At 36.9% G+C, this 11,970-nt stretch overlaps 1 protein-coding gene across 1 annotated transcript in view; it reads left to right on the top strand.

The window, feature by feature from the left end:
• The first annotated feature begins 1,395 nt into the window (after positions 1-1,395).
• LOC149180535 (protoheme IX farnesyltransferase, mitochondrial-like) overlaps positions 1,396-11,970 on the top strand; it is a 188,268-nt gene continuing 177,693 nt past the window's right edge. Inside the window, exons 1-2 of the mRNA XM_089416165.1 lie at positions 1,396-1,548; positions 1,646-2,048. Coding sequence (XP_089272291.1) covers positions 1,527-1,548; positions 1,646-2,048 — 425 coding nt within the window. The 5' untranslated portion in view covers positions 1,396-1,526. The remainder of the gene's footprint in view (positions 1,549-1,645; positions 2,049-11,970) is intronic.

Raw genomic sequence — 11,970 nt, 5'->3', positions numbered from 1 at the left:
ATGCATTATTAAATTTTGTAAATTAACATTCTTTGTTTATTTATATTTATATATTTTTGGTCAATGCTATTTTTTTATATAATTATACATATAATTAATTTTTTTAGTTAAAATTAAATTAATTAAATTATTTTAAATTTAATAAAAATGAGTTTTCAATTTATTTATATAATTTCTTCACCGTTTTCCTCATCACCAAGTCAAATCTAGCCGTTTTAGCCGAATGCCTATTTCCCTATTTAACTTGTCGCTATGATCTGATTTTTCATCTTCATCTTGTCCTGTTGTATCCTCATCACCAAGTCAAATCTAGCCGTTTTAGCCGAATGCCTATTTCCCTATTTAACTTGTCGCTATGATCTGATTTTTCATCTTCATCTTGTCCTGTTGATGAACCATACAGGTTGGTTCGAAACTTTTCGACCTAAATCTTCCATGTGATTTCTTACGAAAATATTTCAAACATTATTTGTATTACAACATATAAATAATTATTAATAGTTTACATTTGGCTTTTTATAATTTGGTGACATAGTCTTATGAAAATCTTATTATTAGACCTGGTTATAGAGGTCCTATCATAAATTTCTATTATACCTTGGTTTGTGAATATGAGAAATTTTATATTTATTCGTATTATAAACATTTTATTATTTTGAATATCGTTCATTCCTTAATAGTGTAAAATTTATCATATATGGTTAAGTTCGCACAAAACCCAAGTGAGCTCTACCTCTTAAAAATATAATATAAAAATAAAAATATATCTCTCACATATCATTAATAAATCTTTTTAAATTACATATGTGGTTTTAAATACTCAATTTAAATTATATATGTAATTTTAAATAATATATTTTTTATTAGATTATATTAATCATTAACCATTTTTATAAATAAGAATATAAAATGATTATAATCATTAGCAATAATTTGATCACCTTCTCAAAATAAATTGTATGATAAATGCCTATTATATACTTTGATGTGATTTATATATTTCTGGTTAATTAATAATAGAGATAAATAACACATCAAAGGGTAATAAGATGTTTCAATTTAATAGTCAATCAAATAGAACATAAATAAATTAAGTTATTTTTAAAAAATCATATATTTTAATCTATAATATTATATTATAAAATTTTTGATTTTTTTTTGGGTTAAACCCAAATTAATAATATGAATTTGAGCCCAACAAAAAAAAAAACATTGAAATATCCACATACTTTCTCAAAACTTTGCCTTTGACAAAGAATAATAAGGGATAAATAGTAAAGGATAATAATAATAATATAGATTTATTTAATTTGAAAAATATATATCGTATTCGGAGAGTATACTTTGTCAAAACTTTGCCTTTGACAAAGAATAATAAGGGATAAATAATAAGGAATAATAATAATAATATAGATTTATTTAATTTGGAAAATATATATCGTATTCGGAGAGTAGTAAACTGTAAACGCTTGTAGATCCAATAGGTATCTGGTGGAGCCGTGAGAAGCCCGAACAGAGAGACTAATATGCCTAAAGACAATATTGCAGGTCAGTTGTCCTGTTCTTGTCCCTTCCCTCGTCCCTCTGGGTTGTTTCTTTATAAAATTGCATCCTGAGATATATGTAATTCACATTTATTTTTCAGGTCTTCAAGTAGTTTTTTTTCGCAATTCGAACGCTATGGCGGCGATACTGAGAAAGTATTCGAAGAAATCTGCTTATTCTATTCTTCTGAAAGGGGTTTCGATTGCTTCGGTTTCTCATTGCCTTCCATTGAACGAAATTGGTAATGGGAGGGTTCGTCATCTGTCTTCTACCCGGAGGGGTTTCGATCTGCATGCGACAAGTTTGGGGAATTCCCCCTTGTTCGATTCTTCTTCGAGAACTCTCATACATTCTTTGAAGGGGTTTGGAGGAGACGTACGAAATGTGGCATCTGCTTCTGCAACATTGGGTGACAACTCCGTAGTGATGAAATCAAAGGGGCTGGTGGAATCTATTCAACATCATGGACAGTGCTTCTGGGAGCTATCCAAAGCCCGATTAAGGTACTTACCCTTTTGACCCCGCCGTTGATAAGATCTTGGCTAATTTTTATTTCATAATGTTCTGTTATATTATGAATATATTCTTTTTCTCCCAACAATTTAGGACCAACTCTCCCAGGCTCTCGCTGGCCATTATAGTTTTATGACCTCAGCACAGAAGCATGTTAGGGATTCGGTTAAGAATAAAAACTATTGAATTTGGCCGAATACAGCGATATTTGAATGATATAATGGCCAGGCTTTGGTTGGCCATTATAATTTCAGCACAGAAGCGTGTCAGGAATTCAGTCAAGGACAAAACGATTGAATTTGGCCGAATGCAGTTACATTTGAATGATTTTTGATGTAGTTGTTAGTTTTCTTTATTTTTTTGAAGACATATATGTCTCTAGTCATCGAGAAAACATATTTAAAAAGGAACAAGAAAAATTTAGTTCACTACCACATCGCAAAAACCCCCTCTGAATTTGGCCGAATACAGTGACGTTTGAGTAATTTTTTATGTAATTGTCAGTTTTTTTTTTTTGGGTTGGAGACATATGTTTCTAGTGACCGAGAAAAATATTTAGAAAAGAAGAAAAAGATAATCCACTACCACATCCGTAAAACGTCCCTGAAACTATAGCGAAATTGCAATATCTTTAAACAACAGTCAAACATGGGCGAAAAAGAAAATCATATAGTAGTATCCACCCTTTACAATCTCTTAGGCAGTAAACAAGGAGCAGCATGTGCCTGGACAACGAAACTTTTAAATGCAGTAGCAGAAGCCAAGCCGCTAAGCAAACTGCAGAGCTTTTGTCTTGAAATATTTTGATAGGGTTTGCCAAGAGAAACAGCTTGATACTTTAGATACCATGGAGACACAATGCTGCATTTCCCCAAACAGACAAACCCTTTCCATAGTAGCTGCAAGAGATTGAACAACAAAAAGGCAATGTTGCTCAGCTGCCACTGGATTGTTAGAGAAAAATAGGAAAGAACACAATAAGAAATGAAACTACCATTATGAGAGAAGACCCCACATATGTAGGGGAGAAAACCTCTGGGTCATAAGACTTCATTTGAACAAGCATTTCCATACATATCTTCATAGCGTGTAATGGGGTTGATAATACTCACAGGTAGTTCTAAGAAACTACATGTCAGATAATTATAAGCATGTCACAAGGTACATAACATGCTAAGATCAATTTAAGTGGGAACTAGCTGTTTGGCAACTCCTCCAACACCCCTCATTCAAACAAGAACAACAACGTGTGATGTTCCCTGCTAATTAATGGCCCAAGGGAGGACGAGGTAGCCTATCCAACTATGTAGGCTATAGTCAATGATAAAGGGGAAAACCTATTATCCAATACTTTTGGTCAACATTGGGTAAATTGGAGTAATTGGGGCAAAACTTGTGAAGGAAGCCCGAATTGTGGCTATGTGGACGGAACTTGTAGCCCCTCAAATTAAAATAAGGAGAAGAGACCTCAAAGGGAGTCTATAAATAAGAGAGAGGAAAATCATTATTCTCGTCATGGTTGAATTGGATATTTCTGTTTTAGTGAGCTGAGGCTTTGAGGGTTTTAAGAGCCTTTTTCCCTTTGATTGGTTTCGGTGGTGATGATCCCACACTAGCCAACCCTTTCTCTATTCTGTCTGGCATAATTCTTCTAAGGCATCTTTCATCTGGGTTTTGGCAAACAAAAAGGGAGATTTTCTGTGGATGAATTGGCTTAAAGGGGCACCCTCTGGCATCTTTTCTATATTCTGAATTCTCTGAGGCTAACATGAATGATGATGAGACTTTCTGTGGAGCAACAAACCCCGTCAGAGTCAGTGGAGGCCCTCTAGGGCAGCATCTGAGGCCAGCATACCTTTCTAACTTTATAAGGCAATTTAGGCCCTCTAGGGCAGCATCTGAGGCCAGCATACCTTTCTAACTTTCTAAGGCAATTTAGGGCAGCGGTTTAGCACCAGGACTTCCCTTGAGGCAGCGGGTCTCTCTCTAGGGATTGTCTGAGGCAATGTAGGACCCTTGAAAGCTATTCTGTGACAGCACGGGGCCAAATTAGGGCTCCGGACTACCTAAGCAGCACTCCACCTTCATGCCAAAGTAACGGCATTTCCCATGAAACCAAACAACAATTCAGTCCTGCCCAGAGTCCTATCTTGAATAGCGAGGTACTGTGAATACTATCAGCAAAGAAAAATCCTGGATAGAAAAGGTTTGTCATAAAATCTCTTTGGCAGCGCAGTGGGCTTTCGAGGTAGCAAAGGTCCCTACTGATATTAGCAACAACCACAAGATAATTTCAGGGACCCTGGAGCAGAGAAGAGTTGCAGCAGTAAGAGACAGAGATACCAGACAGCAAGTTGCTGAGGCAAGAGAGCAGTGACAGCAGGACTGAACCTGGTTAGTTGTTGTTAGAGTTGTTAGTGTAGAGATTGTTACTGAATTATTGAGGCTGCACAGCTACTGGTGCAATAGCCCTAGGATGAATGTTGTAACTTGATGTGTACTGTTGGAAATCATTTACTTGCTTACATTACTGTGTTTTAACTTTTCACTATCATCTCTGTTGAATTGAAAAAGGTATTGCAAAACTGGAACACATTTTGTCATATGTTCTTTAGCCCTAAGGGCAATTTCCCCTAAGGAACATTACAGTGGTATCAGAACTGTGCATCCTGCCAGCCTGATGGTTAACAATGGAATCCAGATTGTTTGGGTGAGGGACCAGCACTCTTACAAATCAGAACAACAATATGATGATGAGAGGAATGATGGAAGAAGAGCTTTTTAGAGCAGGAGATCAACTTTTATCTCCATCCAAAGATGTCATTCTTCGTTTGTTGGAGGAGATGACAAGGCAACTACAAATGGTGGGACAACCACCTTCTCAGTTGACTCTAGCAGCTATGGTTTTAGTAGTGAATTTCTTGGGGGAATACAAGTTATTAAGGCATAAAGATGGAAATGTAAGGCTTGCTGTTGCACGTTGTATGAATGAAGTTTTAAGAGTTATGGCTCCTGAAATCCCTTATGGGTAGAATATAATGCAAGAAATTAGGGAACTCCAAAATTCTTTGGAAGAAATGCAACTTGAATCAGATGTAGTTAAAACACATGCATTAAAAGAGGAAGAGGCAAAGAATAGAAGATATCAATTCTTTGAACCTGGTGGTAGGGGCAACTCAAAATCTTCACCTTACAATATTGATGGGGTTCAAAATAAGTCTGGGATTATTGGTCATGATCACCATACATCAACTTTTAGTGCTTTAATAGGGGCCTTACTGGTCTTGCTTCTGGTGCCTTCATATCAGCACCTTCCATTGCAGCTCAAACAAATGATGAGATTGAAATGGAGTGTTTGCCATATGGGGACTGAGAGCTGGAACCTCATTTTAATTTAAATGATGACAATGAGCTTGAGTCAGGGTGTTTTAATAATGACGATAATGGTATTCTCACTGAAGACATGAATGGGCAACATGTTGAGGAGGTGCATCATGGGAAAGATGATAGTCTGATCCAGAATCAAGTGACTGCAATGTCTAACATTGGTGGGTTTTCTGACATGTTAGATAAAAATTCTGGGGACTACAATCCACACTGCAACCAGACATGCAAGAGGATGTTGCCGTTAGTGTGACTGATTGGGTATCTACAGGTGTTCTTGTTAATGGTTTGTTTACTCTTGTTTCTGAGAATGAGCAAAAGCCTGAAACAGATGCTACTAAGTAGAAGCTCCCATGCTTAGTGAAAATACCAAGGACTTGGACAACAAAATTAAAACTCAAATTTGACTTGCTCGGCTGCAATTGGATGAGAAAAGTTAAAAACCCAGAGCAGGGATTGCGTCAAAGCAGCCATACAGATGAAGTGGGCTAGCAAAGAATAAATGACAGAGGTTGAAAGCTGCAAGGAAGGAAGGGCATTCTGTAAGGCAATCAAGTCCAAACGACAAGAGATGGAACCAGTGCAGTTGACCTTGAACAGAGTAAAGAATGCAACCTCTGTAGAAGAAATTGGTGAGAAGATATTCCAGATGCAATATAGAATTGAGCTGGAGAGTATGCCTTTACGGGAAGAAAAACAGTTGCTGCGTGATTTGACATTGTTGAAGTTTGCTCAGGATCAACTATGTGCAACTACAGGATCTTATTTTGAGCTTCAAGAGTCATTTAAACACACTGTTAAAATTCAAGAACATAATAAGCTTTTGGGTCAGGAATTGGATTGGATTCTGTTCGGCAAGAAGCCCACGAAGCATTGAAGGCTCTAAAAAGGAAGTGTGAGCGGAACATTGAATTCCACCAGAAAAGAAGTGATATTCAGTCAACCAGGCAGTATGCACTTTCAGATGTTAGGGAGGTTCATTTACATGCTGTCTTGCAGAAATTAGAGAAGCCTAGTTCGGAGCAAGGTGAAACAGACATGCCAAACACTATCTCTGAGAGGTTAGATCAATGCTTTGAGGCCTTTGACATGAAAAATAACTCTGAAGTTGTAATTGCATTTTGGGAAGATGGATGAAATAATGCCTAAAGGGATTTTCATGGGGAACCAGGTACAAGGATGAGTCCTTCAAAAGTTGTAACATCAGGTATGGGTGGTGTACATGGACAGAGCCTCTATCAGTCACAGCAAATTAATTCCCAATAACAGCTTAATATACAGGCACAGTTGACAAATGAAATTGACCAACCCCCTCATCTCAATAGTCTTTGAGTCCACAACCCTTACTGAATGTACAGCACCAGCAACATTACTTGCAAAGCAAGATGATGCTTTCAGGAGGCATGGATCCTTTTGCGTCAAATTTCAATGGGGGTAGGGAACATAAAGGGTGTGAACAGTATGAGTGGTGTTGGTATGCTTGTCAGTGGTGATCCCAAGGGAGATCTTGTGAACATGGGCCTAAGTGGTATGAATAGTGTTGTGGGTATGGGAGCCTAGAAAAGAGATCTACTGGAATTCTGATGCACTTTGATGAGTGTAATAGTCAAGCCACAAAAAATAAAACAAATAAAGATCAGTTTGAGTCTGATGCAGAACATGACTATAGGGAACCTGGCAATTATGTTGATATTAATTATGCACATTATCTGGGATCTGAAGACACCAGCTCAGAACAAAGTTCATCAGATACAATACTTCATGAGAATATTATATCTATTACAGTTTGTAGTTGCACAATAAACATTGCAGCTGATACAACAGTAGACAGAGGGAGCATTCTGGGACTGGATTCGGAAACTTATACCACAACTAACTGTACAAGAATGCCTAGGCACAAAGAGATGGACAGTGAAGATCCTTCCCAGTCACCTGAGCATGAACACATGGGCAGTAAATCTGGCGAGAGGGACCTCTTTACTTTTGCAAAAGGAAAGAAACGAATTAGTAGTAGTATGAATTCGAAGATAAACTGCTCAATGGAGGAGCTCCGTCAGGATGAAGGTTGTCAGAATTTTCGAATGATCAACCCCAATAGCTTGGCATCTCAAACATCTCAAGGTAACGGGACATCTGTGTTTCATGTAGTGAAACATAAGAAGCCAAAAACTATCAGCCCTAGTCCTGTTAGTTTGACCCTGAAGACTGTGGGAAGAAGAGTCTTCAAGGAAGCAAGTGTGACCAAAAAGATAGAGCAATCTATAGCTGATAAGGGCAGCTCACCGATTACTAATGTGAACAAAACAGTGCATAAGGGTAAGTATCCAAGGCTTGAACCATCAAACCCCAAGATGGATAAAAACATTATAGCTGATATTATTGGAACAATGGAAAAGGGTGTGTGTGAATCAGCTTGCTGTGTCAGTGGAAATCAGCCCCTACTTAGCTTGTTGAGAAATCAATGTAGATAGAAAATAGGGTTTTAATTCCTCTTTTCTTGATAATTACTTGTGATTATGTGTTGGCCTTTAATTCTTTATTATTTTTTCTTCTTTCATCAAGCAATTGCCAATTCAAAATGTATGAAGATCACAAGAACAAGAGACACAAGATGTAAGCTCTCAGCTAGGGAAAAACTCCTCTCTTAGGGGAAAACCCAGCCAAACACTTCTCTATTTAGAACCAAGTCAAAATGAGACAACCAAGACTCCAAAAACAAGACCAAAAACTTCCAGCAAGCACCAAGTCAGCCCTCAAAAGTATCTTCTCCAAAAGAGTCAAAGTATATCCAAGTCAATGAAGGTCAAAGTGTCTTCTTCCTGCAATTTTCAAGGTCTCGGCCTATGACTTCAGCACTGCAATTTTCGGCCTGCAACTTCAGATTGTAGCAATAGCAGAAAAACCCTAGAAACTCGCACATGTAGGCTGAATTAGGTCAAAAATCAATCTCCTTCTCCTTCGCTTGTCTTTTACTTCTGTTTTAGGTGCAAATCAAACTTGCTTGAGGATGGATGCCAAAGAGGTCAAATTCTCCTCCAATATATACCCTTCTTGTATGGTAGAATAGTCCTCTTCTAGGAGGACTTCATTGGCAGGGCCGACTTGGTGTCGAGAGTCCAAAAATGACACTTCAAAAATAAATTTGAATACTTAAGTTCTTTCATGATACAATGTGCCTGTAAGGGTCTTATACAAATGACAAGTACAATATTGACTCAATAAACTCTAGAGCATGAAGAACATGCCTGACCTAATTGACAAAATGAAATAGAGCATGAAACCCATGCTTTTCAAAATTATGTTTTTTCTCTTTTTTTTCCAATAAATATACAATACTAATTATGAAGACCGAACATACACTCCCTCTTAATTAGGTAGGTATTCATAATTAAACAAATAGTACAAGGATGACCTCAAGTTGAAATGTTCTAAGAAGAGTATCACAATCAGCATATACAATGCTAGAGATCTTGATACCATCTAGGCCAACTGCCAAGGTATCTAGGTACCACCATCTAGGCTACTTGCCAAGGTACTAATAGGGATCCAAGTGTCATTTAGGCTACCTATCAAGACACCAACTCAACAAGGATCCAAGTGTCACATAGGCTACCTGCCAAGACACCAATTCAAGGATCCAGGTGTCATCTAGGCTACCTGCCAAGACATCGACAAGGATTTAGGTACCATCTAGGCTACCTGCCAAGGTACCAACCCTAACAGGGATCTAGGTGTCATCTAGGCTACTTGCCAAGATACCAACCCTAAGTACCATCATACGGGCTTGTTAAGCCTAAGGTATAGTAACTCATCAACTCTCCCTCTCAATCAAATGGGATATATCAACTAATCCAAGCTTGCTTCTCAAATATTCAAGCTTCTTATTGGGAAGAGATTTAGTCAAGATATCAGCTACTTGTTCATCTATCGAGATATACTGTAGCTTTATGACCCCATCTTGTACCAAACTTCTAATGTAATGATACTTATTATTAATGTGCTTTGTTCTAGCATGGAACACAAGATCCTCAGTCAACCTTATGCTACTTTGGTTGTCACAAAATATCACAGTGGGGTCCATGGGTCCTCCAAATAGATCTGTAAGAAGCTTCCTGAGCCAAACAACTTCTTTTCCAACTTCACAGGCTGCAACATATTCAACTTCAACACTACTTAAAGCAACGGAGTCTTGTTTTTGACTCATCCATGAGATCATAGCATATCCCAAACTAAAACAACCACCGGTAGTGCTTCTTCCATTATTCTCATTGCTACCCCAATCAGAGTTTGTAAATCCTGATAATAGAATTTCCTTACCATCATATTTTAGGCAGTGATGAATTGTTCCATGTAAGTATCTTAAGATATGTTTGGCAGCTATCCAATGATCATGTGATGGCTTTAATTGAAATTGACTGAGGACATTTATTGCATAACATATGTTAGGTCTAGTGTTTACCAAGTACGTGAGGGAGCCAACCAACTGATAATTGCTTGTGGGATCCACAAGACTAGAATTTGAATTCTTCAACTTCTTCAAATTTGTGATCATGGGAGTTGTCAGGGGCTTACTATGCCAATCTTTTGCAAGATCTTGATCACATATTTATCTTGACCAAGATATATTTCGCCTGTTTTTGGCCAAACTTCTAGGCCCAAATAATAATGCATAAGCCCAAGGTCTTTCATTTCAAATTCTTCTGCCAACATCTTCTTACGCTCTTGAATACGATGTTCTACACCTGTAATAAGTAAGTCATCCACATATAATAGTATAATAACAAGTTCATTCGTGACAATCTTAATGTAGAGATTTGGATCAACAAAGTCCTTATTATTAAAATCTGAAAGTTTTATGCAAAAATTAAAAAATTCTTTGCAGAAACTTGAAAGTGCAAAAAACAGAATGTACTTTGTAGAAAACTGAATGGAACTGAATATACTTTGCAGGAAGTTGAATTTACTTTGCAGAAAATTAAATGCAACTGAATGTACTTAGAATGCAAATTTATTCTTCAAAACTTTTCAGATCAACAATTGTAGATAGAACATAAACTTAAGGATTATATGAAAACAACCAATCACAAATATGAGACACTGAGATTTTGGTCCAATGGCCAGGGCAAAACCCCTCAAGGGGGAAAACCCAAATGATTTTTCTTCTATTAGATTTCTTCAATTGATCAACAAAGTACAGAGAGAGAAAGAATGAGAATGAATAAAGTCATCAATGTCTGATCAACTTGCAGCTGAAGTGCATTTGCTTTTTGCTTGAAAATATTTTTCTAGATCATGTCCTTCACACTTGCTTTAGCTCTTTCTCTTGCTCTTGCTCTACACTAGCTCTCACACTTCTCTTGCACACACTCAACACGTGCTTTATTTCTTCACAATGAACATACTACTTTCAACTCTTGCTCTTGCTTAAATAGAGGAGAAAGGAGACGAGTTACAAAATGAATTCATGCCTTGAGCCAATAATAGGAGAATTGAATTCTATGAGGGAGGAGTTACTTGAGGAAAAGTGTAACTCATCCCAAGAATAGAGAGAGAGTTACAATTTGAATTAGGGGGAGAGAGAGTTACACTTAGACATGAGAGTATTTAGTGAGAGTTACAAATCGAAACGAATGAGGGAGTTACAAGCGCATTTAATGAGGAGGAGTTACACTTTTGCCATACAGTGAATTAGTGAGAAAGAGTCACATTCTCTTAAGTGTGGAGTTACTATTTTATTCCAAGAGAGAGGTTTGATTTGCCAAGTAAGAGATTCTCAATTTAATTTACTTATTCCATGAGAGAATTCATTTTTATTAATCCATTAAAGGTGAATGACTTTAGACTATTTTATAATAATAATATCATAATAATAATAATATTAGTAAGGATAAAAATATTAATTCTTGAATAGTGTAATCTTGATTGATTTGATTTTAAAGTGGATTTCATATGTCGAGATCATCTTTGATCATTTAGACATGACTTTCTATTTTTGGAAAGTCACTTCCAAATTGAGATGTGACTTACTATTTTTGGAAAGTCATATTAGAATTGTCAGAAATGAAATTTTATTATAGGTGGTTCAAACATAATTGAAAAATATGATTTCTTCTAGGAGAAATTCATCCCCAAGCTGCCAAATTTTAACACTCCCTCTCAGCGAGGGAGGAATTTCTTTCTGCATCAAAAATCTTTGCTTCCTTTGATCTCTTTCATTCATCTCAGTTCAACTCTGCTCTATAATGTCTGTAATAATAAAGTCACAATCTAAAGAAGAATCATCCACTTGACACAAATTTGGAAAGGAAATGATCATCACATGGACAAGACTCAAACAAGTCACACAGACAAGAATCAAACACAACCAAGTTTCATTAAACGTCAAGTGGTGGAACACCTGCATCCTAGACAAGTCACATAGACAAGTTTCACTACACCTATTGGCCAGATAGGTGGCTTTTCCTAGGTTCCATACTGTGGGTCAGATGCATACTGAGGCTTACTCTTGTGGCACACACTACACAAGAG

This window comes from Pinus tabuliformis, chromosome 3_2 (assembly GCF_031772625.1).
Source record: "Pinus tabuliformis cultivar Carrire ecotype Pingquan chromosome 3_2, CPIR1, whole genome shotgun sequence".
In the NCBI taxonomy this organism is placed as follows: Eukaryota; Viridiplantae; Streptophyta; class Pinopsida; order Pinales; family Pinaceae; genus Pinus; species Pinus tabuliformis.
This window is presented reverse-complemented; position numbering and strand designations above follow the sequence as displayed.